This window comes from Engystomops pustulosus, chromosome 1, assembly GCF_040894005.1.
Source record: "Engystomops pustulosus chromosome 1, aEngPut4.maternal, whole genome shotgun sequence".
Lineage (NCBI taxonomy): Eukaryota > Metazoa > Chordata > Amphibia > Anura > Leptodactylidae > Engystomops > Engystomops pustulosus.
In genome coordinates, this window is record NC_092411.1 from 285,949,812 (window position 1) to 285,977,618 (window position 27,807).

Sequence of the window (27,807 nt, forward strand, 5' to 3'; positions counted from 1 at the left end):
TTGTTTACGGGGACACAGAAGCAGTGCTCTGGGAGATTCCGGCTGGCTGAGGTGGCCGAACACTCCCATCTGACACCATATACCCAGAGCTTACAATTTTCAGAGGGGGTGGATGGTCGTGGCTGACCACCTCAGCCAGCCAGAAGCTCCCAGAGCGCATCTTCCGTGCCCTGTAAACTAAGAGGGATGTGGATCAGAATGACAATGGTCTGGGACATCAGCAGCGAGGAGGTGAGGATACATTTATTTATTCTTTAAAAACCCACCCCAGCCCAGCCCTAAATTATTTATTAATCTCTGATAATCCCTTGAATATCTCTGTACCCGTTGTGTCACCTTACAATTCATAACACATTTTCCTATACTTATTTGTGCAAAGTTTAACAATGTTAGTACTCACCATTCCGATGCCCAACATTCCGATGTCAGCCGCAGCCTTATTTAAAAGTTTACGCCACTTTACTGCCTGACTTTTCACTTAAAATAATGTGCAAACTGCACCTAAAGTAGCGTAGCAATACCAATTCAGACACCAAAAGTTGGCACACATTGTGGTGCAGTGCGCCGGGCACCAGATTATTGAAGACCATGCCTGATGTGGAGGAGTTCCTGCCTTTGGGCATGGGCCACTAAGAGCTAAAGAAAGGGGGCATATCCTCCAAAACACTGCATTATGACACCTTGACTGTAGGATGGAGGTAAAACGGCGAGTTGAGTCCACAACTAGAAAGTTGGAGAGAAATTGGAGCAGATTTGGCAGCACCCCTAGATACTGCAGTCAAACCATTAAACAGGTTGACTGCTGCAATCTTCATACACCTGCCTTGTATAGAGACACTCAGTACTGGTGAAGACTAGTGATGGGCATACCCCAGGCTGGCGATAGGAGACGGCAAGCTCGGCATCGCAGGGGTCCCCTGCATTTAGTCTTTTGGGGGCAGAGGATGTATTGCTCTTTTAATTCCCCTTGAATGCCCAGGTGAAGATGCCTATCAATGATCTACTGTCTATACATCTATCATCTATCTGTCTAGTTATCTACCTCCTTTAATTTGTCTATTTCTCTACATCTGTCTATCTAACCATTTATCTATCTAGCTTTATGTCTCCCTGCAGTATCTATTTACTTTCTATTATCTAGCCATATATCAATCAATCGCAGTTTGGGTCTATCGACACTAGTGAAGACAGTTTTGTCCGGGTTTAGTGTAATATTGTTATTGAATTTTATTTTAATATCAGTTTTCTATTTCCTGTACAGTTTTGCACTGTTCTATACCGGCCGATACATATAGCCCCGCCCCTGCTGTCATGGTTCATTTGGTAATGACTAGAGGTGTGAGGCGACATGTATTAGTTGATGTTTACCCAAAATGGCCTGAGTAGGCATGTCAAATTGAAAACATCAAAGCTCCTCAAAAGACTACCCATCAGAAGACTTTGAGAAGATTCTACCTAGAGCAAATATACTCTATGGAAGGTACCAACTAATCCAACTCAAGAATGCTTTTTGTATCACAGTTGTGTGGGTCTCATTCCCCACAGAGGCACACTGAAACCTACACAACTCAAGTAGCATGGGACTTGGGGGTAAAAAAAATAAAATTAGAATATTTGGGATTATTCTATAAATAAGGAAACAACATAAGTCAACACTTCTTAAATTATCCTAATGCAGGCAGCTCAATGTTCCAGCACTGCAATGAAGTCCCCCTTTACACCAGCTCTATGTGGCTCACACAAAAGAACCAGTGGGTGAACTTTCATAATGCTATGGAACATTTCTTTGCCAGGTAGGACCTGTAGTAAAAATAGACACTGCACAGTTGGACACTGGATATATCAATACGTGGGACCCTCTCAATTTATCAAGGTGTGTCAGGGGGGCCTCAGAACTATGCGTCGGCACACGAGTGTGATGAAACATAAGCCATGCTCTGAAAATAAGCCCTACTCACAAACTATATCTTCTGAACTGTGGAACCTTAAAACACAGTCCTGGTGTTACATTAAAGAGAATCTACCCTTTAATATTGCATAAGGGTTGATTGTTTGATTTTTATATACACCTCCTATTAATAAATATAACTTTACCTGTCGCTTTTTCCATGTCTATGGCACTTAGAAACACTATTTAAGGGGGGGGGGGTATCAGCTCTTTAACCTCTTTAGGATGTGGCATTTCTCCTTACAGCATAAAAAACGTTATGAAATATTTCTGAATGCTTGTATGATTAAGGAGACACCAGACATGTGCATGTTCTCTTATGTTTTACTACTTTTAAAAATAAAAACACCTTTTTAAGCAATTTGCCTAATCTTCCGCATTTGCCTATGTGTCACCATTACACAATCGACAAAATATTATTAGGGTTTGTTCATTGCAGGAAAAGGTAACAGTTAGATTGGTACTATCATAGGGCACATCTGACTTTTTAAACACTTTTTATTACATTTTTTTGCAAGGTGGGAAGCTACTGTTGCGAAATTTAAAATAACGTTTGGGTGCTCTAAAGAACTGCATTAGGCTTTTCATAGGCTGCTGTAGTGCAGCAGTATTCTTACTGATTCTAGAGGATTATTCAGCAATACCTGGAAAGACCAGACATGAATATTAGCATTTACCAAGATCTTGAAGGTCCTGTTTTTCGATCGTTTTCAGCTCCAGTAAAATCAAGAAGGTTCTGTTGTTAGTGATAAGTCTGCAGTTATTCATAGATTCTGAAGATGTTGCTGTCATTAAACAGTGTGTAGTAATACCTAGGTCATAATGGTGTGGTTCCGGGCATAAAACTTTTTTGTCCTTCATTGATATTATTGATTCTACTATGAATATAAAAGAAAACAGGCAAAGACTTATCACACCAATATTGTCAGGGAAACTCTAATGAATACATGTGGTGTGCTGTAACGAATCTGTCCAGCAACAACACAACCACAACCAGACGTAGCACAAGCTGTCACACTGGGTAAGTGTTGGCAAACTAAACCTGTGATGTTCCTGTGGGCTATGGCACTGTCTGCAGCAGATAAAAGTGCCCTGACAAGGGCAAACCCGCTGTCAGGAACCTATTAGACCCTGAGTGACCATGCAAGGTGACACAGAAAAAGACTTACTTCTTCTGGCAGCTGCCAAATGGTGGAGCAGACAGGTAACAGGAAATAAGAGATAGACCAGTGTTCACACAAGAACACAGAAGAGTGACACTACACTACACAACTGAAACACACAGAGAAGCAGATTCAGTAAGAACTGGGTCAAAACCAAGATGGCAGCAAAGGTACAGAATCAAAAAGAGATAGAATGGTCGATTAAGCAAAGCCGAAGTCTGACACACAGAAAAGCAAAAGTAGCAATAGCCCACGACAGGCAAGGAGTAGGATTGCAATAACCAGCACCCTCTGAAGGAACTGGGCAGAATATACAGGAAGTAATGGACGCTGCCCCCAGAACTGACCAGTGATAGTTTAGAGATGTCATTGGCAAATTTGATGTGCTGAAGAGCCACAGTAGAAATGTTTGATTTATTCATATTTATAATTATATGACCTCTTCGAGGCAGCGGTAACAGTTTATTGAGGTGAAAGTACATGATAGATTTCCTCCTGCCCTGCACAGCCCCCCCATTTTCCTTCTTAACCCCTTCAGCACACAGCTTATTTTGGCCCAATTTTTGAAATCTGCCCTGTGTCACTATAAGTGGTTATAGCGGTGGAACTAATCTAAATTAGTTTAAAATTTTGGTTGAAATCTTTTGTGTTTAGTTATGAAAAAATGGACATTTGGCAAACAATTAGAATAATTCTTCTTCATTTTCAAAGTTCTAAATTCTCTACATTTGAAGCAGATAGTCACAGCACCCAAATTAATTCATAACTAACATTTCCAAAATGTCTGCTTTATGTTGCCGTGTTTTTTTTAACATTCCACATATTTTACTAGGATGTTAGAATGTTCCCAATTTTACTGAATTAAAAATCAATTTGGAGAAAATCTTGTAAATTTTAGCATTAACTTTTTTCAGACGCATAACGTTTTTATTTTTTCAGCTTACAAATCTGGTTAAGGGCTTATTTTTTAGCAAGAAGAGTTGTTCTATTTAGTGGTGTTATTTTGGAGTACACAACATTTATTAATCACTTTTTATAGCATTTTGTTAAGGGTATTAATAAAAAATTATATTTTTTCAGAAAGTTTTTTGGTTTTATTTCTATGGTGTTTATCATTCGGATCCAATAATGGTTCTGTTTAATTTACAGATTGTTAAGGATGCAGCGATACCAAATATGTGGGTTTTTTTGTGTATTTGTGTTTTTTATACTTTATTAAGTGTTTGTATGGAAAATTGGCATTTTGAGGGCTTAAATTTATTTATTTTTTTAATTTTATTTTAATGTTTTAAATCTATGGGTTTTTTTGAAATTTTTTTACTGCATACAAACTTGAACTTGAACCAGTGATGCTCTGAATTTAGACTGTCTCTCTGAGGCATCGGATAGTAACCAGCCATCATTGTAATGCTCAGTTTCCCTGGTATCTTCTTACCATCTCTTTAATGTCCTGATGGAATTGTTCACTCTGCTCTTCACTCACAATTTCTAAAATTCTCAGGAAAGTAGTCAATGTGGGAATGGAGGAAATGCAATGCTTCAATTTTTTTCAGCATTTGCCTGATGATCTTTTTGCAGTCTGGATGTTTTGTGTTGCCTAAACTCTTCTACATCCTCTAATGCAGTGGTGGCTAACCTATGGCACTGGTACCAGAGGTGGCACTTAGAGCCCTTTCTGTGGGCACCCAGGCCATCACCACAGATGACTCCCGGTATCTTCCTGCAGTGCCAGACAGCCTAAGACTTGCTACGCACAGAGCTATTTTAAAGTGACAGTGCTACCTGGGACTACTGGAGGGTGGGAAGGTGTGGACAGATCTGGATTATCATTGTAGCTCCTGCTCCGGCCCTGACAATTCTTCCTGTTTAGGGGATCCTGGAAGGAAGCTACAATGATCATCCAAATTTCTCCTATTTTCTGCTTTATTGGTGTCCTCAGGGTGCTGATATGAATGAAAGCTGTGACAGAGAAGGGAGTATAAATCACAAATTAAATTTCTGTGTTGGCACTTTGCAATAAATAATTGGGTCTTGGTTGTAGTTTGGGCACTCGGCCTCTAAAAGGTTCGCCATCACTGCTCTAATGTCTGGTTTAACTAGCACATTGACACAATAAAACCAATAAACTTCTCTTACTTTGTGCAATACCATAGGAATCTCTTAACGGAAAGTTTTTTTCTTAACCTTTATCCAATTTTGTCGTTAATGTTTTTTTCTATAATTCTTTCATTTACAAAATTGCATGGAAATTTTATTAAAATAATCAAACTGTTCATTTGCTGACTGATTGTCATCAGTGCGGTGATTCTGTAAGACAGTGCCAAAAGCTCACAATATAATGTGGAGATGGTGGAGTAAACAGAGCAAACAGCTTTACTACAGGAAGAAAGAACAATTTATTTTATATAGTTTATTGTAGTTGTTAATTATCATTACCATTCATTTCAAAGGACTAGAGACTGACAAAAAATAAAGCCTAAATACTCACTGTTTTTGAAAAAAACAACTAAGTAGATTAACTTTTTTATGATAAACAACATAAATAATAACATTACTTAAGGCCAAGAGCAAAAACGGGGCTTGGTATTATTTACAACCCTTTATTTTACTGCTTCTAATGTTTGATCCAGGCTTAATGAGTATAGTGTAGCATTTAGGAAAGAATATACAGACTAATATTCCAGCACATGAGGTCAAGATGGCAAATATCTCCACAGCCACCATGTATTTCCCTCTGGTGCTCAGATAAGCCGGGATCATGGCGATCCAGACACTGCAGAACAGCAGCATGCTGAAGGTGATGTACTTGGCCTCATTAAAACTGTCCGGTAATGTCCTCACCATGAAAGCCAGAACAAAGCTCACAGAGGCCAGGAGACCCATATAACCCAACATGGAGTAGAACCAGATATCTGACCCTTCATTACACTGGATGATGATCTTCCCAGGATAAGACGTGAAGTCATACTCCTGATATGGAGGAGCAATGGCCAACCACATAACACAGATCACAGCTTGGATCGTAGAAAATACCAGAACAATAGAAATTGCTAATTTGTGTCCCATCAACTTTCTCCATGGACTTGTGGGCTTGGTGGCTTTGAAAGCAATGCAGACTGTGATGGTCTTAGAGAGTACAGAAGACACAGCAATGGTGAAGAAGACTGAGAATAAAGTCTGCCTCAGCTGACAGGTTATATCCACAGGACGACCAAGGAACAAGAAGACCGAGAGGAAGCTCAGCAGGATGGAGACCAGGAGAGTGACGCTTACACTCCGGTTATTGGCTCTCACAATAGGAGTGTCCCAGTATAAGAGAAATAATCCCAGAATAACAATGGTGACAATGGAGAAAAACACAACTAATCCAGAGAAAACTGAAGCTAAAATATCTGATTCATAGGATAGAAACTCGTAGGGTTTAGGAAGACATTTCACTTTTCTCTCATCCGGCCAATGGTCAATGGGACATTTGTGGCAGATTTCATTGTCTGGGAGAAAAAGAAGACATTTTTAAAATCTAGAGTAGTCTATATGACACATACATCTGTACTGTAATATATTATATTACTATAAGACTTTTTAGAAAGAAAAAAATTCTTTCTAAAAAGTGTCTACATCTTATAGTCTTATATAGTCTTTAGGAGGTGTGTTTGTGTTCCTGTGTATAGCAGTGCCCAGTTAATGTTTCTGTATGTGTGCCTATCAATGCCCAGTGTACGTAGCAGTGATGACTGTGTCCCTGTTTCTCTTCTTGTGTGTGTGTAGTAGTGCTGTGTGTTTGTGTGTATAGCAGAGCTTTGTGTATGAATGAATGGATGTAGCAGAGCTGTGTCTTCTGTGTTTGTATGTGACCAACAGGGATATTTTAATTGGTGTAAAATATATTTTTCTGTCTTTGGATGACTAAATCTGCAGGTGTGTCTTAAATTAAGCACAATCCTATTGTCTGAAAATCATTGTATTAATCCTTAGATGAACAGATTTTTGGTGTAAAACACACCGTCTGCCAAATCTTTAATGCCTTTAAAACCATTTTTCTTTCACTTTTCCAACTCGTCTGACAAAGGGTTCATTGTTTTAATGAAAATGGGGCATGGTTGGACAGGAAATATTCCATGTGCCAAAAACTTCAGAGCAGATAAAAAAAGGTCTTACAACTTCAAAAAACGTATAAAACTCACTGTCGCTGGTTCACCCTATACCAGGTTTTGAGGCTGCAGGTTAAAAAGTGTACCTCCCTATCTTGGTACAATACATGTGCATTAAAACCAGAAAAATAAAATTTTAACCAAGCTCTAAATACTTGAACCACAGATAGCATTAGCTATAATCCTTATAGCAGTATCAGCCGGGATTATCTGGAATTCTTTTCCTTCAGATAACATGTTTGTGTCCAGTTGTAATACTATTTTTCTGCTTCCTTTGGTGTGAAGTTTCCTTTTTCTGATAAACTCCTCTTCTTGGGTACCGGTATATCCCCGGCCGGTGTCTATTTCTGGACGCTAACGAAAAAAAGTGTGAACGATTACGTATCCACTAGTAGATACTAGTGGATACAGAATCACTACTCACAGTTTTTTGTTGGCATTCGGAAACAGCTGCCGGCCGGGGCTATACTGATACCCAAGAAGAGGAATCTATTTGGAGCGCGGTTAAAATTTTTTTTCAGGTCTTACAACTTGCCGCACCATAACTTTACCTAACCTTATGGTGCAGCAGCGAGTGTATGAAGATCGCTCACAGGCCTGTGAACAATAGGTCATGTCATGCCCATTATAGCACAATTATACCTTATATAGTTCCCAACACTGAAGTATGAAAAAGTTATTAGTCTCAGAATATGGCAAAATGAAGATTTTGATTTTTTTTTTGTGATGATTTTTGTATACAAAATATTTACATTTTTGTACATTCTGGTTTAGGCAAAAAAAAAAGCATTTTATAGGAATTTTTACCGAAGTCTTTTTGAGACAACCCATGATCATCCTGAGCGTGACAATACACCTAGCAATTATGGATTCCTCACTTGCTTAATTTCCTCCTTTATCACAAAAATGTACTTGAACAAATCCTATCATATAAGTTCAAATAAGTTCTATAGGAGTTATTCTATCACTAGAACTAGTGTTCTATAGCCCCCACACCAGAAAATAAACTGCCATAAAGATGCTAGGTATGTGGAGATGGAAAAATCAGTTATTATGGGATTCAAGCATAGATACATTATTTAGATTTGAAGACATTTAAAATTGGGAAATAATTAAGATGTTTTTTTTATTTTTTTAAATAATTTTCTGCCATATATACATTTCTTCAATTACATGTTATTATTAAAAATGTGTGAAGATAATTTACACTAAATGTAGTCATGAGGTCCCTTAAATACAATACAGCTGTCCTTGGACATGACCACCCCTGCACATGGCAATGGTGGTGCACCTGCATTATTGAGCCCTGCCTTACCTGGATTTAGCATTTATTAACACAGGATGGCTGTTGAATATGCAATACATGTCCTCCATTTTTTTATGCAAAAACTATTTGTCTCTTTCAAGATCACTCCAGCAGAGATGGTTTGAATGGCTATAAAGCCCTTTTTTGAATTGGCCATAAATAAAAGATCATTTTGGTGATTTATGCGCTTAAGATAATCCTCGAACACTACAAACTACAATTTAATAGTACATACTACAAACTAAGCTGTGAAATGTGCATTGCATGGGCTGTACTTAAAGTTGGACCACTACCGATCTCCTGAATGCAAAGAGGTGGACCTCAACCCTTCAAAGATGAATAAAAAGTGTTGAGGGGACCTAAACCCAAATGTTTGTGTTTGTACCGAACTACATTTGATGTTTGGGTCCAATTTTGGCTCAACATCCCTTATCATTAACTTTTTAAATGCCACTGGCATTGTTACCCTCCAAACATTTTTTCAATAGAATTTTAAAGCTCATCTGTTTTTCAGTATTAATGTACCATTCTACACAAACACGATCCATTTTAAGAGGCCTGTATCCTCCCCATTGTCTAATATTTTATTTTACCTGTCACGTTGGAAATTTCTTCTTCAGTGCACAGGACACAGTCATAACAGCAGATCAAATGTCTTCCGTCCTGAGCTTTCCTGTATCCAGGGGAACATTTCTCATTACAACGAGACTGTGGAAACTGTTAAATATTGGAAAAAAGTTCAATATTTTGAGAGATATGGAAATAACACTGAATAACATGAATAGCTTTGAGCGTAACTCTGACGTTACCTAAAATAGGTAAAAATAGTTTTAGCACAGCTGAGGAGAGGATGGAAAAATAATTTAAAGGAGATTAACCAGAAATAAAACGTAAATAAAAAACAGATAAACATACTCACCTACGCTCCTCTTCATCACATTCCCAGCAGTGTTCTTCTCTAATTTTGACATGAAGGAAACACCTAAAAAAGAAAGCTATAGGTAGCAGTGTCGATAGTGGAAAGAAGATGTCCAGCCCTCTGGGCTGCTAATTATGCCCGTCCCAACACCTTCCTCTCCCATGTTGAGAGAGAGAGGTGACGCCACGCGAGAGGCATGAATTCATGCTTCTCGTGTGACCTCACCTCCCTGTCCCATGTTCCCAGCCTGGGAGAGGGACGTGCAGGGGCAGGCATAATTAGCTACGTGCTGCAAACTCTGGCGTATCAAGATTAGAGAAGAACACTGCAGGGATCGTGATGAAGAGGAGCGTAGGCGAGTATGTTTATCTGTTTTTTTTCCTTTTCCTTTAAGTATTACAATAGTTAAGAAATCCTTACTTGGTACTTATTTTCACATTTGGTTTTCTTTTCTTTTCCTTCCGTTCCTTTTTTTTAATTCCATGCACGCTGGCTCGCTACCAAATGGAAGTGTGAGCAGCAGTTAACATATTTTCTCCCCTTCAAGATGCTGTCAACCTTGATGGATGTTTGTCTCTAATGGGCGTTTAACAAACCTTTACCTGGTGTTCACCTATCACGGTACCCTAAGAGGAACTTATTCGCCTGAAATTTGGACCTTGTAGACTTTGCTCAATTTCTAGCTTTGATTTCCCCTTCTGAGGTCATAATGCTGGATTTTGATATTATGTTTTATGTGGCTATTATCTTGTGTGTTACCTTAACTACTCCATGATTCATCATCTATAGATGGAGAATCTGGTATTAGGATAATGAATTTTATCCACTGTAGAACTTGCTCACAGTCACGGGCACCCCTGCGATCCATGTCACAGATGCCACAGACTCACAGCCCTGACACTCACCTTCTATGGCGCATATTATTCATTTTTCTATAAATATGTGGTGTTTTGCCTAGGGGTGAATTTAATTCTAAGTATATTTGTTTATCTTATACGACTGATATCTTTAATATATACCACTCGCAGTACTGATGCAAAACTAGTTACATACATCTATGGGACCTGGTGCACTGTACTTACCCTTTCCCTGTCCATTCCATCTAGTTAATTTAGGCACTGATGCACCTTGATATCAGTCATTTAATAAATGGAGAACTTTTTTATTCATATTACGCTTCTTCTATTTTGGTTGTTTTTCATTTGACACTTTTTGGAAGTGGCATATATGTGTACACATATAAATATGTTTTTTTCAGTTGATGAATATATAGTATTTTCATAAAAACTAATTATTAGAATGACCTACCCCATATACTATGAAATATCTGTCCCCATTGTGCATATTAGCACTCGTACTCCAAACAACTTCTTTTAGAAAACCTACAGCGAATAATTCATTACTCGCTTAATAATTCAAAATAGTTTCAGGTGTAAAACTAGTAGGCAGGGCCCCAGGGCAGGCTTCTGAATATTTATACTCACAAATGTGAGTTACACACATTCATACACTCATAGGGGGTTATTTATCCTATCTGCAGCCACATACATCAAGAGAGTCCGGCCTCTTGATATAGCGTGGGTGGCACAGTGGCTGAGTGAGTAGCATTCTGCCTTGCAGCACTGGAGTCCTGGGTTCGAATCCCACCAAGGTCAACATCTGCAAAGAGTTTGTATGTTCTCTCCATGTTTGCGTGGGCTTCCTCTGGGTACTCCGGTTTCCTCCCACACTCCAAAACATACTGTTAGGTTGTTTAGATTGTGAGCCCCATTGGGGACAGGGACCACTTTGACATGCTTTGTGCAGCGCTGCGTAATCTGTGTGCGCTATATAAATAAAGGATTATTATTATTATATTCCAGCGACAGCCTACATATTTCCTACTTATTTCAATGTGACGCCCCGTCTGGCATAGAAATAAACGTATACATGAAAATTTTCTGGCCGCACCAAATGCACAGGTGCAGGGAGAGGAACCCCGTACCGGCCCACTACCCGCTGGCTGGAGGACCCTCTGGCCAGATGTGGGTCTAGGTATAGAGGTGGCAGTAAATTACATATATAAACACACATATGCAGCATATATACTATATACATATTATGCTGTACAATGTGCAGCATATTATCTATACAATGATGCACATCCTCGTTCTTTAGTGTGTCAGGAGGGATGACAGGACCCCCTAACATTGCGGGCCCCATAGCCGCTGCTATGGCTGCTACTACTGTAGTTACACCATTGAGTAGTTTATATCATATTAATCATATTAAGGACAGTTTACCACACAATCTCCAATAGATCATTGATATCATTTAGATGTTGTAGTACAATAAGGAATCAGCTAGTGAGCAGCAGCAATAAACGTACTGACCCACAGTGATATTATCCATAGTGAAACATTAACACTCACACAGTTAACACTCATCTCATCATCCTACTGGCCTCAACCATTTTTTGCCAAGGGCCCGGCTGTGTGAATAATTTTTCTCCAGGGACCAGTAGGTGGTGGGATGGGGTCTGTTGTCTAGACAAAAATGTATGTTTGCGCACTCCACTGTAACTCCATGTGCACCTAGCTTATATTGTCCCGTTTCCTGAAGAAGCACCCCCATTTATAGTGTCCCCTTTTCTGTTTGATACCTTCCCTGCCTTCATTCTTAGCTTTTCATGTAGCATGCGCCCTCCCATGTCCCATTTCCCCTAGCTTCTCAACCTCAATGTCCCATTCCTGCAGCAAGCTCCCCTCCCTTGGTGCTTTTCTTGGCCAAACTAAAAAAAAAAAAAATTAGAGCCGTATATTAACATGGAACAGAAGTGAAAGAAAAAAATGAAGATAAAAAGTTGCGGGGAAACAGGGATTTGATTTTTTGTTTGTCTTTGGCCCAAGATCAGGTGTTCTATGGCCCGGTCTTGGGCCATGGCCTGGTTGTTGGAGAACACTGCTGCACAGGATCTCAATCCCTTAATATGTTCAGAAATCTGATTGCTCTGATGTTTGAGTATAAAATCATTTTTTATGAAAGCAAATAAGAAATCCAGCACCTGTGTTGCACTCATGCCGTTGTATGCGGACTAGGGCCACACAACCCCTAATGGAAACTGGGTCTGATGAAGGTTGGAATTTTATCAAAGTATCACTTGTATGTAATTTGTTTTACAAATAAAATGAATCTTATGCTCCCATATCAGTGAGATGGGCTTTCTGTGCAATCCGTGCTCTAGTGTCTCGCAGTGTCCTGGTAGAAGGTGGACATTGGGGCAGGGAGCAGTAGGCTCCTGTGCTTCCTCCACGTGTTATGTATAATCCACGGGCTGTATAACCCTGAGGGTTTCAGGACTGACCATGCTCTGCCTCTTTAAGGCGTAGGCACCTCCACCTCTTGCCCCCCCCCTTCCAGTGGCCTGGCCTGCCGCAGGTACAACTGACCTTTAGGGGGGAAATGGCCAGCGATATTTATTCCCTTTGTTTGCTATTTGTTTTATGTTTGCTTTGTTTGTTGCCTTTTTAGTAGTCATAGCTTAGTCTGTGGCAGAATCCTGACCCTCTCATGCTGTGGGTAAACCAATTGACAGAACAACTAGGACATGCCCCCATGGAAGCGGGGCCAGGCACGCAATGTGGTAGATCCTAAGAGCAGGTAAGGTTTTCCCATATGCAATGTAAATTTGTTTAAATAAAGCTGTGGCTGGCTCCCACCTATTTTTTATCCACAAAGTTCTGTTGTCTCACTTCTGCCTGGGAAGCGGGGTGGTTTAAGAATACCACTGATAATATGGCCAGGCTGATCTCATGGTATCTGGAATTGATAATCTGCTGAGTTTTGAACAATTAGTTGGGAAGAACAGATCAAGTATAAGCCCTGGATTGCAGTGGAAGTATAAGCCCTGGATTGCAGTGGAAGTATCAGCCAAGGATTGCAGTGGAATTGCTTGAGTTGCATATTGGGGAACACATCCCACAACTTCTTAAAATGTGTTCACAAACAAAATTTTTCCTATTCTAAAGATCTTAAAATATTCTAAAGGGTCAAATAATACATTTTTAATTTTGGACTATGTTTACAATTATGTCTTCTTATGTAAAGCTTGCTGATACATTAAAATGTTATTTACTGGCAGAATTTTGTTGTGGATGTTATGATGTTACGATGTTACACCAGCAATCAGCAAAATGTACTACACGTGTAATTCTCTACTGCTCTGAGCTCGAAAATTGTGAGTACTCTTCAATGTCCCATATGCCAAAGATATTTTCACTATTGGTGAGACGCTGCATCCACTAGAGGAAGTCTGGCAAATCAGATGCCTTAGGAAACTTGACCCCATAGCAAAAAACGACAGCCACCCACTGCACGACACACTACTGCAGCAACGGAGCGACAGAAGCTATCGCTACCGCCAGGTGTATTGCTGCACCACAAGGTTCCACAACTCCTTCATCCTGCAGGCAATAGAACTTTTCAACCATACGGTAGCTAAAGCGAAGGACTAATTCACACCCTCATTCCCCTAAACCCTCTCCCCACCCCCTAAAATTAAGGTAGTAACTGTAATGTTGTTTGTGCATGGTCATGCCTTACCTGGAGTTATGATGCACAAAACAATTTCCCAACGGGATTACTAAATTTTTATTCTATTCTATGCTATATAGAATTAATCTTAGTGTTCATTTTATTTGTACTTACCTTTCCTTCTTTCCATAGAAAATTGTCTTTATTAATTTGGAATTTTAAACCTTCGTTATTGAAATAATTCAAATCCATTGCTTTAGACCGAACTATTTTCTCATTAACAAATGACACCCAATGGATTATCTGGATTTCAGTATGAAACTTTACTTGTCCATTCTTATGGAAGGAAACCTGGGTCCCGGTTCTGTCTATGAAATTAACTTTTCTTAAAACTCTTTGAAGCTGGAAACAAAATTACAATTGATTGATTGAGTGCAGTTGAGATACAAGATACTGTTAGTGTTCAATACCGTAGACAACAAGGTAAGGGAAGCCTTGGTAATTGACAGATAGTGAATATTCCTTTAAATGATCATATCCCATTACAACTCCATTTAATATAATCACAGCAACAAGACATGGAGGGAAATAAAAGTGCAATGGCAAAAGCTATATTGCCTGTGTCAGCATTAAGCCATCAATATCTCTGGTCCATGTCTTTTGGAGGTATTTCCTATCAAGGCAAGACTCTATTATTACTGAGATACTAAGAGTGTTATGGAGCAGTCTTCAACTATTGCTGCAATCTGGGGAGCTCTACTATATGTGTGCCAGTTTGTGCAGGTATGTCACTGTGTGTTTCACTGTATGTGTCAACATTTTTGTATATGTTCCTGTGTATTTGTATCCTGTAGATGAGAATGCAATCCTCAGTCTAAATTAAAAGAGCAAATGAGTACATGGCTTGGGGTTCCCGCCACGTTTAAGGGACTAAAACAAAAAAGCTGCAGTACACCTTAGAATTTCGATCCAAAAATAAGGTGTCCTTTATTTCGAGAATCCTGCAATGTTTTGACATGCTGGGGCACATTTACTAAAAATAGTGCAGTCTGTACCATGGGCAGTTTGCTTGTGTAGTGTACAGGGGGCACCAGATTTAGGATTTCTGGCATCTATTCTTCATGAACCTGGTGTCCCCTGCACAGCTCCGACAGAGTGCACTACATTTTTTTGGTGCACCTTTAGCAAGGGGCGACACAATTCTCTCAGACCTTGCATGTCAAATCTGGCGCACGGTGTGACTAAGAACCAGAACGCCCCCTAATTTGTGTTGCATGATGCCTGGTACAACTGCTCCCCAAAAGGGTTACGTGCAACATAAATGAGGCATCGACACATCTTAAATACTTGTGCAAGCAGTTTTCACTAAAAATATGGAAAGACAGAAAACTGGCGTATGGCCCCTACTAAATGTGCAATGTCTTTTTCAAGCAAAAGACAAAACGTTGAAATGTGGCATCAACAGCTTTTTTCGTTTTGGATTTACTGGTGGGTCCTGGCAACAGGGTCCCATGGCAGCCGGCACCCGGACTTACCTCACTAGACCCTGCGGTTTGGGAACTAGTTCAACCATTGTGTGCCCCCAAATGGTTTACTATTTTAAATAATTTATCCTTAGGATATTATAATTGTCAGCATTTCTAAGACTTCTGGCATCTCCAATGATAAACTCGATAAAAGGGCTACTTCCTTTTCACAAATCTGTGGCGTATCATCCATTGGCCAGAAGGACTGCAAAGCCACATTTGAGAAAAAATAGTAGGTTTCTCCAATTTGTGGAAAATATTATTTATAACACCAAGCATTTTTGAAAAACTTAGTTTTGTATTAATGTATGTATGTGCCCAAAACACATATATTTTTTCCAAAGTGCTGAGGCAAGGTAAACAGTAACTTATTGTTCCCTGCTCTACCATGTTTTTAAACGTTATTGGCATCCAGGGACACCAATACAGTGGATAGAAGGGAGGCATATTCTAATTATCATTGTAGTTTATTTGCCAGGCCCCCTGAAAAGGTAGAATTGTGGGACCAGGAGCTGGAGCTCCAACGATAATCTGACCCCCTCTACACATCCTCACTCTTCCTTTAGTGCCAGGCAGCCTACGTCATACTGGGGATGTTGGGGATGCTGAAGGATGCCCTAAGTCCTTTCTGGCAGACTTTGTGCTGAGGGAGATTGCCCATAGAGGTCTCAGAGAAGGCTCGGTGTGCCACCCCTGGCACCTGTGCCATAGTTGCATCACCGCTAATTTAGGGCATGGAATGGATGTGCTTTGGCCCAGAAGATCTATAGAACCTTGGCTCCAACCCTTTATAAGACTCTTTAGCCTGAAAACAATTAGGGGTGATATAAAGAAGGTATTGTACCACCAATTGGTCAACACTGGCATTACCTATCCCTGCCCGCAGCATTCTTCTTGGTGGATATCAATGGTGTATAAGGAGCTTATACATGTTGTATAAGGAGCTTTTTCTTCGAAGGAAATCTATTAGCCCCCCTTTCTCCCCCGCAAACGAATACTACCTTAGGTCATAAATCCAGGGCATAATCAATGCCTCCACTACACTTCAGATATGCTCACTGCCTCCTCTGCACTGCCTGCTCTTGCTGACTTCACTTCTCTTCTCCAGATCCCAGGCCTCCACTGTGCACCAATGACACTGGCATCTTCAAAGTTGCATTGCTGATGCTAAAGGTTGAAGTAGTTGCAGTATCTTACGGGAAGAATAGAAGTGAATTTGAAGTGCAGTCAATTTAGAGGAGGCAGTGGCCGATGACCCTGTCTGTTAATGACCCTCAAAGAATTTCAGATTTATTTGTATATTTTTTTAAATCTTTTTTTCCGCAGCATTATCATGTTCAATTAGTGCCGAAAATATTTTGTTTATTTGTGTTTTTTATGATAATAGCAATAACTTTTTATTTTCAACCAACCACCATCAATTTCTTGATTATATTCAAATATTTATTAGTATTTTTTTTCATGTGGTAGTGATCAGCAGTTTAGCTTATTTGTACCTTGTGTGTATATCCATGAGCTCTGAACCTTTTTTCATCTCCTTTTCCAATCACCTGCATTTGGTGAAGAGTGTGAGCCAGGCTGTACACTGCACTGTACACATAGTAAGGATGAGGGACATAAACACCTACAAACTCATCCGGGATCTGAAGATTTAGACCAGTGCAGTTCTGTAGAGTAAAATTATTTAAAAATTGTAGAATTTCCAACCTGTTCGAATCAGAGATGCTACAGTGTATAGCGTGGTACCAGATATCCTCAAGTAATGGATCTTTTGGGCAAGTATTTGGGGTTATTTTTCTTAGAAATGCGCTCAGACCAGGGATAACCTTAGCAGTGAATGTAAAACTTATACTATTATTGCAGGCTTGTATAATTCTTAGTGGTAATGTAATTGTGTCATACAACCACATATTTAACATAATAAGTGTTATATATCTTAAGATGAATTGTGAGAATTTCAGAAATTGAAAAAGATCAGCTGAAATTTTCATGGTAACAATTATAACCCTGGAGATGGATTTCTCCATTATATTACGAGCTTGCACAGCAGGACGATTGTGAATATCAGGGAATTTAATAATATACTCAATGCAGATTCCTTCATTTCTAAAATATTCCTCCATTTCCATCATTTCACCATCTCCATATAATTCAGTTGAGGTAAACAGACCAACCATGTTCCATCCAAAATGTTTGAGGTATAAAACCACAGCTTTTATGACGGCCATGTTATCTTCTTGACTCGTGTAAAATGAGTTCATTTGAATGTTTCCTCTTGGTGGTGGAGAAGGGATCATGTAATTGATCTGAAATAAAAGTATACACATATCATCAAAGTTTTTTTGGATGAAAATGGATGGATGGACCATACACATTTTTTTTGTGTACATTACATAATTTACTAAAATTTTATTTTATATTTCTTAGAAGCTTGGAATTTTACATTTGGATTGTTCTTCTTATCTATTCGAAGACATTTTCATTGCTAAGATACTACAATAATACCGGATTCTGAGCCATAAAATGTTATATTTACTAATAAACTATAGTCCCCTCTTTCAAAAAAAAACTAATTATCATAGAAATATAATGGTATTCAATATATTATGAAATTTAAACGGCTGTCCCACAAATTACACTGGAAGCTGGGGATACTACTGGAACCCCGGGAATTAATATCGCCCCATATTAACGGAATAGTGGCAGACATACATGAATACCACCTCATTATCTTTAGTACAGCTGACAATTCTACAGTTTAATCAGGCCACTAAAATGTAATTAAGAAATAGTTAGTGTCGTGATAATCAATGGGATCCAAACGGTAAGGTATCTCACAGACTGGAGATTAGAAAATAGTTGCTCACAAAATCAAAATCAATAAATATCTGTGTTGATATATGGACAACTCAATCAGAGAACAACTACAATATATAAAAGGACATCCAAATATATTACCACATATGGAATCCTCACACAGTTGCACAACAAGCTCTGGTATAGCCAAAACAATATGAAAACCTACTATAATGATATAGAGGTAATATCCAATGCATCAAGACAATGAAATGACAATCCTCCAGTATGTCAGTGGAGAGTCACAATAAGGATGCCCGAGGTTATACGACATCCATATATACAAATTCCTGAAGTGCATAGGTGAAATCAAATCTAGCATATTATCAAACCTGACATTCAGTATGGGATAGTAAAATATGGAACGTTCTTACCAATCCAGTGGATGCTGGCTCACTCCTACCTTATGGAAGAAGCTATATATCCCTTATATACTCCAAAAGAGAGACACCAGGGCTTCAAGGGATAGTGCATAATAAAAACTTTTTTTCATTTATTAGAACACTGGCAAGAAGTGCGCTCTTTAAATTGTTTGACATTTTAAGTGAAAGTAGACCATGATTAAGCTCTACGGAGTGAAACGCGTAGGTCGTGTACTGGATATTGCGTTATGAAACTGTGCACCTTGCCATGAAATATGAGATATGTTATGTGTTTTATCATTTGAATTTTAATCATTGAAAAAAAGTTTTTATTTTGCATTATCCCCTGAATCGCTGTGTCTCTCTTTTGAAGCGTGTCTGTGCCTGAAGTCTGCAGGGCTTTATGGGGGTGAAATCTTCTAGAGGAGAGCTGATCTTGGGAATTTTGTTACTTCCTTATATACCGTCATGTCCTTAATAATGCCCAGACTCCGGTCTTGACAAAGACGGTCCACAACTGTCCCTGAAAGATAACTTCTCCTCACTAAATGACCTAAAAGATGGCAAAAGATTTCCCAACGTGTTTCCTCCGCTATAGTGCAGATTCATCAGGGGATAAAAATTGGATTGTAGTCATGCGGTCATAAAAGAAAAAATGCAGATGGCTAATCTTGTGAGATCAGAGCAGTGGCTCCATTTCTCATACAACCCGGCATAGTGAGAACCGGATATGCTACTGGCATGCCCTGGAGTTTACTGCGCATGTCCGGCTGTTTTAAAACAGTCCAGATATTTATTGATTTTGATTTTGTGAGAAACTATTTTCTAATCTCCTGTCTGTGAGATATATTACCATTTGGATCTCATTGATTATCACGACACTTGCTGTGTCTTATGTTTTTATGTGATTAGACTATGTGCAATAGCATGTGCTATGTTATGAGTTATTTTGATAGATATTTTTAAATCTTGGAATTAAAAGTTATATTTTCGTGTATTCACTGTGCTGTAATATATAATTTTCATTTGATGATAAGTACAGCCTTATGATACATTGGGGCAGATTTACTTACCAGGTCCATTCGCGATCCAGCGGCGCGTTCTCTGTGGTGGATTCGGGTCTTCCGGCGATTCACTAAGGCAGTTCCTCCGATGTCCACCAGACAGTTTCTTCGAATCCGTCGGGTTTTCGTTCGGCCACGCCACCGATTTCCATCGCGTGCACGCCGGCACCGATGCACCACAATCCGATCATGTGTGCCAAAAACCCAGGGCAATTCAGAAAAAATCTGCGCAAATCGGAAATATTCGGGTAACACGTCGGGAAAACGTGAATCAGGCCCTTAGTAAATGACCCCCATTATCTATAGTGTGAGAATAAATTGGGCGTAAGACGTAAGAAATATTTAGACACAATATAAATACTGTATATTGTATGTGCACCTCCACTCTTCTTACTCTTTGCAATAGAGCTCCAAAAACATGATCCTTCTAGACTGATCCCACAAAGTCCATAAAAGAAATCCAAAAAAGAAAGAGGATAAAACTCACAAACTGTGGCTCAACATTCCAAAGGTGAGACACAAACACCACTATTCCATTCACACACGGAGCCACATTTTTGTGATCAGTACATCTCCCATTAATTCTGACCCCAAACATGTATCTTCTAAAAATGGTATAATTAACATTGTTGAACAACAAATGCGTGAAGCGAAGACCCCCTTCGTTTTGTTCTTGTGGTTTCAGTCCACAGCTTAAGATTTATTGTAATCGGAAACTTTTGGGAATTTTGGAAATAAATCAGTTTCTTGACAGTTTAGTTTGTTAAAAGCAAACATGTTACATAAATTATTTATGTACAAAGACGAAAAAAAGACCAAAAAAGACTTGGAAAAGCCAGCTCATCCTTTCCTTGTATGCTTGTATAAGAAAAGAGGATATTCGGCACACAAAACCACGCTGGAGTGAAAACGTGCTTCCTTGCTTCTGACAGAAAAGCAGGTACATTCAGATAAATCTAGATGCATCAGCTTTCTTTTCGGCATGTATTAATTGAATAAAGAAGCAAGAAAACACAATTTCACTCCAGTATGGTTTTGTGTGCCAAATATCATCTTGTGCATTGCAATTTTTATGCCTTTATGAAATGGGCATTGAAGTCCACCGGACATTTGATTATCATCAGTAAGGCAAATTTAAATTGTCTAAAATGTGCCAAAGTTTTTGGTGCAAAAACTTAAGGAAAACTTACAAAATTGAAAGAAGTGACTTGAGACAGTTGTACGACATTTTTGAGACATTGTTAACAAATGTCCCAAAAATGATCTGAAAAAAACCCCCACATTTAACACAAGGAAAAAGGGAAATTAATAATTTCCAAAGTAGCAGATGGAAAAAAGACAGGCCAAAGCTAGTCAAAACAAACATAAAAGATGAATGACCCCCATTGAGTCTCTTCCTGCATGTATGTAGTAAGTTTGTGTCTGCTACGGTATCTAGGCAGCAAGCTTAGTTCTGTATAATGCTAATGACTAATTCTTTTATAGTTCTTACAGAACATTATAGAGAGTTTCCTCACCATCTTCACATGTCACTTACCATGGGGTATCCAAATATGTTTAGAAACTGTGCCTGATAATGTGAATGTCCAACAAACCCGGCCAAGTCTCCATGTTCCTGGCAGGAGTAATTTGGAGCTTGTTTCCTATGACCAGAAAAAATTTGGAAAATGTTATGAAAGGATTTTATTACATCTCCACATGTATCATATATCTGATATCCTAAAGTCACATTGGGCAGAAGATCCGGGTCCTGGTTAATTTCATCAATAGCAAAGATAAAAGTCAGAAGGCCGACATAATGTTTCACACATGGACTGCAGGGACAAAAAAAATATCATTAATATTGTATGAAAATAATATTTTTGACAAAGCAATGAAGATAGAAAAGAATGGATGTAAATATTCTTATTATTTCAAAAGTGGATCAAATGACTAGGACAGGACCTGGGGGTTACTACAACCCAAGAGGAAGCTTCTATGAGCCAAAAGGAAGAGTCTGCAAACATTTAGGAGATTGGTCCAGATTTTTGAAGCAAACTACAAATTGTAGTGTAGATTGCACTTAAAAAAGACCTATCACCAGAATTTATCCACCCTAACTAACAATGCCTGCTGATAAAGAGGTATACGGCCTCTCCATATCACCTAAAATTAGCTGCCAGTGTAGCACTGTACCTTAATTAGAGTCATTTTTCTAATATGCAAATTAGCTTTTTTAATGTGCCACATCTGCCACAGTGCCTTGTGTTACATTCATATGTTACATGTGACCAGTGACATCATTGCAGGTCTCAGCCTTCTAAGAATAGCAAACTGTACACCATGTTTGTGATCACATGAAATCACAGCAGTCTCCATGGAGGATGAAGAGGAGTAGAAGTCCATGGAGGCAGCTGTGATTTCATGTGATCAGATACATGCATGGAGTAAAGTTTAGTATTGTTAAGAGCTGTCACCCAGGTCACTTGACAGGAACTGCTAAAAAGTAAGGAGGTACAAGGCATGGGGAGTATTAGATGGGAGGGGTCGGCCAAGCAGAAAACTCCTTCTCTGATGCCAGATAATGTAAGATAAAAGGTGATTTGTGTGGATCTAAGGGAAACAATATTTTTAGCTAAAAGAAGTGTGTCAGTTAGTTAGGAACCTGCCACTGGCTGTGTGCAAATGTGGTGACAGGTTCCCTTTAAATATATGAGCAAACTGGTACAGTACTGTCCACAGAAAGGGCTTACTGGTGAACCTTTGCAGCCACCACTATTATGTCAGAATTTGGCAAGTATGCTTCGGTCTTCATGAATGTTGCATATGCTGCACATAGTGCAGTTTGCCTCATCAATAATAAATGTGCGCCATTTTCTTCATGGGTTCAGTCTACAAACTCAATAGTATTGAGTCTGGAGCAGGAGCCTCATCCATATCTAATCACACAACTGCAAACTGCACTTTACTAAGTCAAGGGCAGAGGGAGATATTTGAAGCTACTAAGGAGAAGAATGGGGTATTGTAGGATATTTTAGCAGGGATAGTTCTGATTCAGAAACCTAGAGTCAAGAGCTGCCTATGTGGACCTATGTTGGCTATTCCTTGCAATTGCAGATTATTGTTCATGTGTTCACTACAAGGATATAACATGCATGTTGGGCAAGGCACAAAGTTCCCGATCTCTAAAAGAAAATTGCTGCACATCTGCAGTTTCAAAAGAACACCTAGACAAGCCGAGTGACTGGAAAAAAGGTTTTGGGGGACGAAATATGAGAACTGCAAGAGGGCTTTGGTCTTTTGAGAGGACAGGCAGGAATGGGACCCCTAAACTGAGCCCCTCAAACTGTTACCTGCATACTTGCCTCTGAAAAACAAACAGAAAACCACAGGCGTGGTAAGGGGTCTGTGTCACAGCAGAGATGGCAAATGCAACACAAAATCACAATACAAAGGGATAGTCCATATACAAAAGCCAAGATTAGTTAATCAGTTAATCTGAGATATCAGAAGTATATCAAGTAATAGCAAACAGGAAAGCTGGAAATATAATCAGAGAAGTACTAGCTGTCAGTAGAATACAGGTAAGTACCGAGAGAGCGTCAGCTGTAGATTACAGGAGATGAGTTCTGTCAATCACAGCAGTTAACTACTACTGTGCCAGAGCAGCAGAGGGAGTGTGTGTGGTGCAATAGTCTCAATATAGCCATCAATCTGAGGCACAGTTCACACTTTAAAAAGTCAATCAAAAACAACCCCAGCTAAACTGCATTCTGTGGACAGAGGAATACATTGGCATGGATGTTCCAAGAACATTGGGGCAGATTTACTTACCCAGTCCATTCGCGATCCAGCGTCGCGTTCTCTGCGCTGGATTCGGGTCCGGTCGGGATTTAATAAGGTAGTTCCTCCGCCGTCCACCAGGTGGCTGCGCTGAAAAGCATCTGAAAGCGCCGTAATTCACCGAGGGCGGCTGAGTGCAGGTAAGCGTGTCCCGAGCAACACATTTTCCGTTTTTTAAATGCGGCGGTTTTTCTGAATGCGTCGGGTTTTTGTTCGGCCACGCCCCCTGATTTCCGTCGCGTGCATGTGGGCGCTGATGCGCCACAATCCGATCGCGTGCGCCAAATTCCCGGGGCAATTCAGGTACAATGGGCGCAAATCGGAAATATTCGGGTAACATGTCGGGAAACCGCAAATCAGGCCCTTAGTAAATGACCCCCATTGTGTTTGTAGAAAGAAAAAACTCAGATTCCACTATCATGGTTTAGGACTGTTTTGTTGCATCTTGATGAGGAAAGCTTGATGCAACAATCTTTCCTTAATTATACCAAAAATTGTAAAAATCTCTGCTGTGGGGTATACATCTAGACAATTCGAGAATATTTACATTGAGCAGGCTTAGTCATCTGACTGTTTCTATCCCTTTAACAAATCTGTCTCAAGTTTTGTTCTATACTGCGGGCTATTTGTGACTAAAAAAACTAAGTTTCAATTATTAAATCTGGCCTTGTGCCCTTTTCCACTAGTCAATAGATTAACCAAACAAAAGGAAAGAAAAAATAGACTAGAATAAAATAGTCCACACTGACCTTGCATGGCTTACCAAGACATGCCACAACCAAGCCAGGGCGCCTGGGGTCTCGGTGAGCCATGAGAAGTCAGTGTGCACTATTTCATAATTAAGGACTTTTTCTGGATCATGATGTAACCTTTTGATACTCCATTGGCAAATGTTAAAATTTTATAAAGATGAAATGAATGTGAACTTTCCTAAAGTGCTTTTTTTTAAAATAAATTGGATATCGACAATGCATATCGAGGGATCACTGATCCCCCGTGTAATAGACCACTGTCCACACTGACATAATACAAGAGGAGTTAAAAACAATATTTAGTTATTAGTTAAAAAGTGAGGCCAGTATCTTTGATTATTGTTGGTTGTCCCAAGCCTCATAGATTCCAGGGAGGGTGTGGTGTCATATAGTGTCACTATTACAGTATTATTCGGCCTATAAGGCGCACTGGAGTATAAGGCGCACCTCTAATAAATGCCTGCTAAGACATCTAGGTTCATACATAAGGCGCACTGGAGTATAAGGCGCAAGATCAAATTCAGTGTGTCAGAGAGCTCCGGTCTCAGAGGTCTGGGCTGCTGGGGGTTAATGCAGGGTGATGCAGCAGGGGTTAAGCGGTCTCCCTCTGCCCCTTCTCCTTCCCTACTCAGCCAGGGTATTATTCCTGTGGGGTTCCCTGTGGCTGCTTCTCTTTCCCCTGTTACAGGGCTGTCAGGTTACTGATGATGATGATGATTGCCTCGTGGTCGGCACTATGGTGGCTCCGGTCTCTCCGTGCTAGGGGAGGGCAGGATGGGCACAATGTTAGTTGTGGTGCCAGGGCACTTCAGGAGCCAGGGACCCTGTATACTGTGCAGGAAATTTCTGGGGTTGGAGCTATTAAGGCGCACCTTTGATTTTTGAGAAAATTAAAGGATTTTTGGTGCGCCCTATAGGCTGAAAAATACGGTACACCTTGATAACTCCTGCCTTTACAAGGCAGTGTGAAATCCCTGACTTGAAACAAAATCCCTGCACCACCCTAATGCATTTCTACTCTTAAATGATCATTAACTAACTGGTTAATGGGGGAGGGGGGGTTCTATACTGTGTGCACTAACAGCTGCGATTATGATACTCGCAATCCTGGCTGTTTAACCCTATAGATTCCACGGTCACTGGAAGTCCCGTGTACCTACTCAGTTGTTTGCCATCCCCTGTGTCTTACACAGAGGTGCTGACCCCTTCTATGGCAGCCCTGGGGTCCTATGAAGGATCCTAGTACTGCCCACAGTAGATACTGCTAGATACTGCTATGAGCATGATATAACAGTATGTATCTCACCTTTGGAGAATAAATAAGCTGACTAAAGTAATATATTGAAATAAATTAGTATTGCAGTGTATTACATTGAACCAACATCGAGGTCCAACATTGGGTCAAGATAAAACAGTTAAAAAATAATAAACTTTTTAAAAAAATAATAAAATAATAAAAGTGCCAAAATTCCCCAATCCCCAATGTTAAGACACATATAATAAAACAAAGTAAAAATCACTACAAAAACAGTACATAATTAGTATTACTGTGTCCATGACAACCCATACATTTAAAAAAAAAAAAAAATTACTGAACCAGTGCGGTGGAGACTGTAAAAAACATGCAACAGTTCCTGTTTTTTTATCAAAATGGATTTGAAAATATTGGAAAAAAATTATCAAATTGTAACATTTACCGGTAAAAAGCTTGTCCCTCAAAAATCAAGCCCTAAAACAGCCCCATTAAGACAAGTTGAATAAAGATTACATATTAATTTTATGGCGCACTTCCAACAAAAAAATAATACAAAACCCTTAACCAGAATTAATGATTTTCTTATCCCCACCAAGAGTTAATAAAATCTCATCAATTAGCAATTGAACACCCCCCAAATGATGTTCCTGAAAAGTATGACAATGCACATCTGTTCTGAATGCTGAAACTGCTGTGGAGCTTTTAATCATGTAATACATTGTGAATGTTCAATTTTTGGTCCAAAATGTATGCATTGTCCCAAAAAATTACAAATTGTAAATTCTACCATCATTTTGATGTAACCCCTGTGAAACACCTAAAGGGTTAACAAACTTATTTCTCATACATTAAGGGGTGCAGTTTCTGTAATTTTCGCATTTACAAGTTTTTTTTACTATTATTTAGGCCTCTCAAAGATACTTAAAGCTGAACAGCTGCCTATAAACACAGGTTTTGGCAATTTTCACAAAAGTTTTCAAAACTTCTAAGCCAAATAGCATTTTAGAAAAACAAGAGGATTCATAAAAAAAACATCTCAACATAAGAAGACATCCGGGACATGTTTGATATGAATTTATTTGGGGGTTATGACTATCTGCCCAAAAAGCTAAGAAATTAGAACTTTATAAAAATTGAAAAGTTTTAAAAATTATTACTTAATTTAAAATTTTCATAACGAAACACAAAAGAAATCATCAAAATGTTTCAACTAATTTGAAGTACAATGTGTGATGAGAAAACAATCTCAAAATCTCCTGGATACGTCAAAGCGTTCGAAGGGTATAATACAGGGCAGAATTTAAAAATTGGGCTTGGTCCAAAAGTGGCTTGGTCCGTAAAGGGGTGTTGCCATTTCAGCAAAAAAATTGTTATTAATGAAAAGTTATACAATTTTCCAATAAACCAATGCTTCTCAATTTTCCAGCTCTCTGCTTGTTTCATGGTTAACTTACAGTGGATAGAAATCTGACCATGGTCACACAGGTGCACGGCTCATTATATCACACAGCTCTGATTACTGTCTATGATACTAACGAGCCGTGCACCTGTGTGACCATGGTCAGATTTCTGTAGAAATGTCTTTCCATACAAGGACAGCAAGCAGAGATCTAGAAAACAATGAGAAATTGATACAGAAAGTATATTGGAATACTGTATAATTTTTCATCATATGAACAATAACATTAATTTGCCAAAATAGGAATATCCCTTTAAGAGTTGAAGGGGCAGGAAGTATATGTTATTGAGTGAGATGTAAAATAAATGCCCAGGAAAGCTAAGTATCTTTAGCAAGACAGAGTTTGCTGGAAGATTTTGGTAAATCCTGTTTTCGTGCCTGGATTTTTGGAATGACTGGCACGTTGGTAGTGGCACTGCTCATACCCTTCCTGTCATGCACAGGTTTTTCTGATAGCTCTCCGGAAAGAGAGATGATGGAGGTCAGCTCTTTCTTAAGTTACAGGGGAGCCCACGTGGAGAGACAATTCCTGCCTCACAGTTTGGCGTCTCCTGTACTGAGGCCGTATGGACTGGACTGTATGTGCTAAAACTCATAACTCTGCCTTCTTTGGTTTCAGGTGGCTGTTAGTAAAGCATCTTTGTAGTCAGGAAAAACTTATTTTTTTCCTTGCAATAAAAAAACGCACATATTGTGACATGGCCACTATTGA

At 39.3% G+C, this 27,807-nt stretch overlaps 1 protein-coding gene across 1 annotated transcript; it reads right to left on the bottom strand.

The window, feature by feature from the left end:
* Positions 1–2,578: 2,578 nt before the first annotated feature.
* Positions 2,579–22,601, bottom strand: LOC140127666 (vomeronasal type-2 receptor 26-like). Its single transcript, XM_072148660.1, has 8 exons — positions 22,540–22,601; positions 21,345–21,621; positions 17,532–17,831; positions 17,022–17,192; positions 14,174–14,401; positions 9,162–9,285; positions 6,039–6,602; positions 2,579–2,592 (listed from the first exon to the last, which is right to left on the bottom strand). Exons 1-8 carry the CDS (start codon positions 22,599–22,601, stop codon positions 2,579–2,581), a joined length of 1,740 nt encoding a protein of 579 aa, XP_072004761.1.
* Between the last annotated feature and the right edge of the window lie 5,206 nt (positions 22,602–27,807).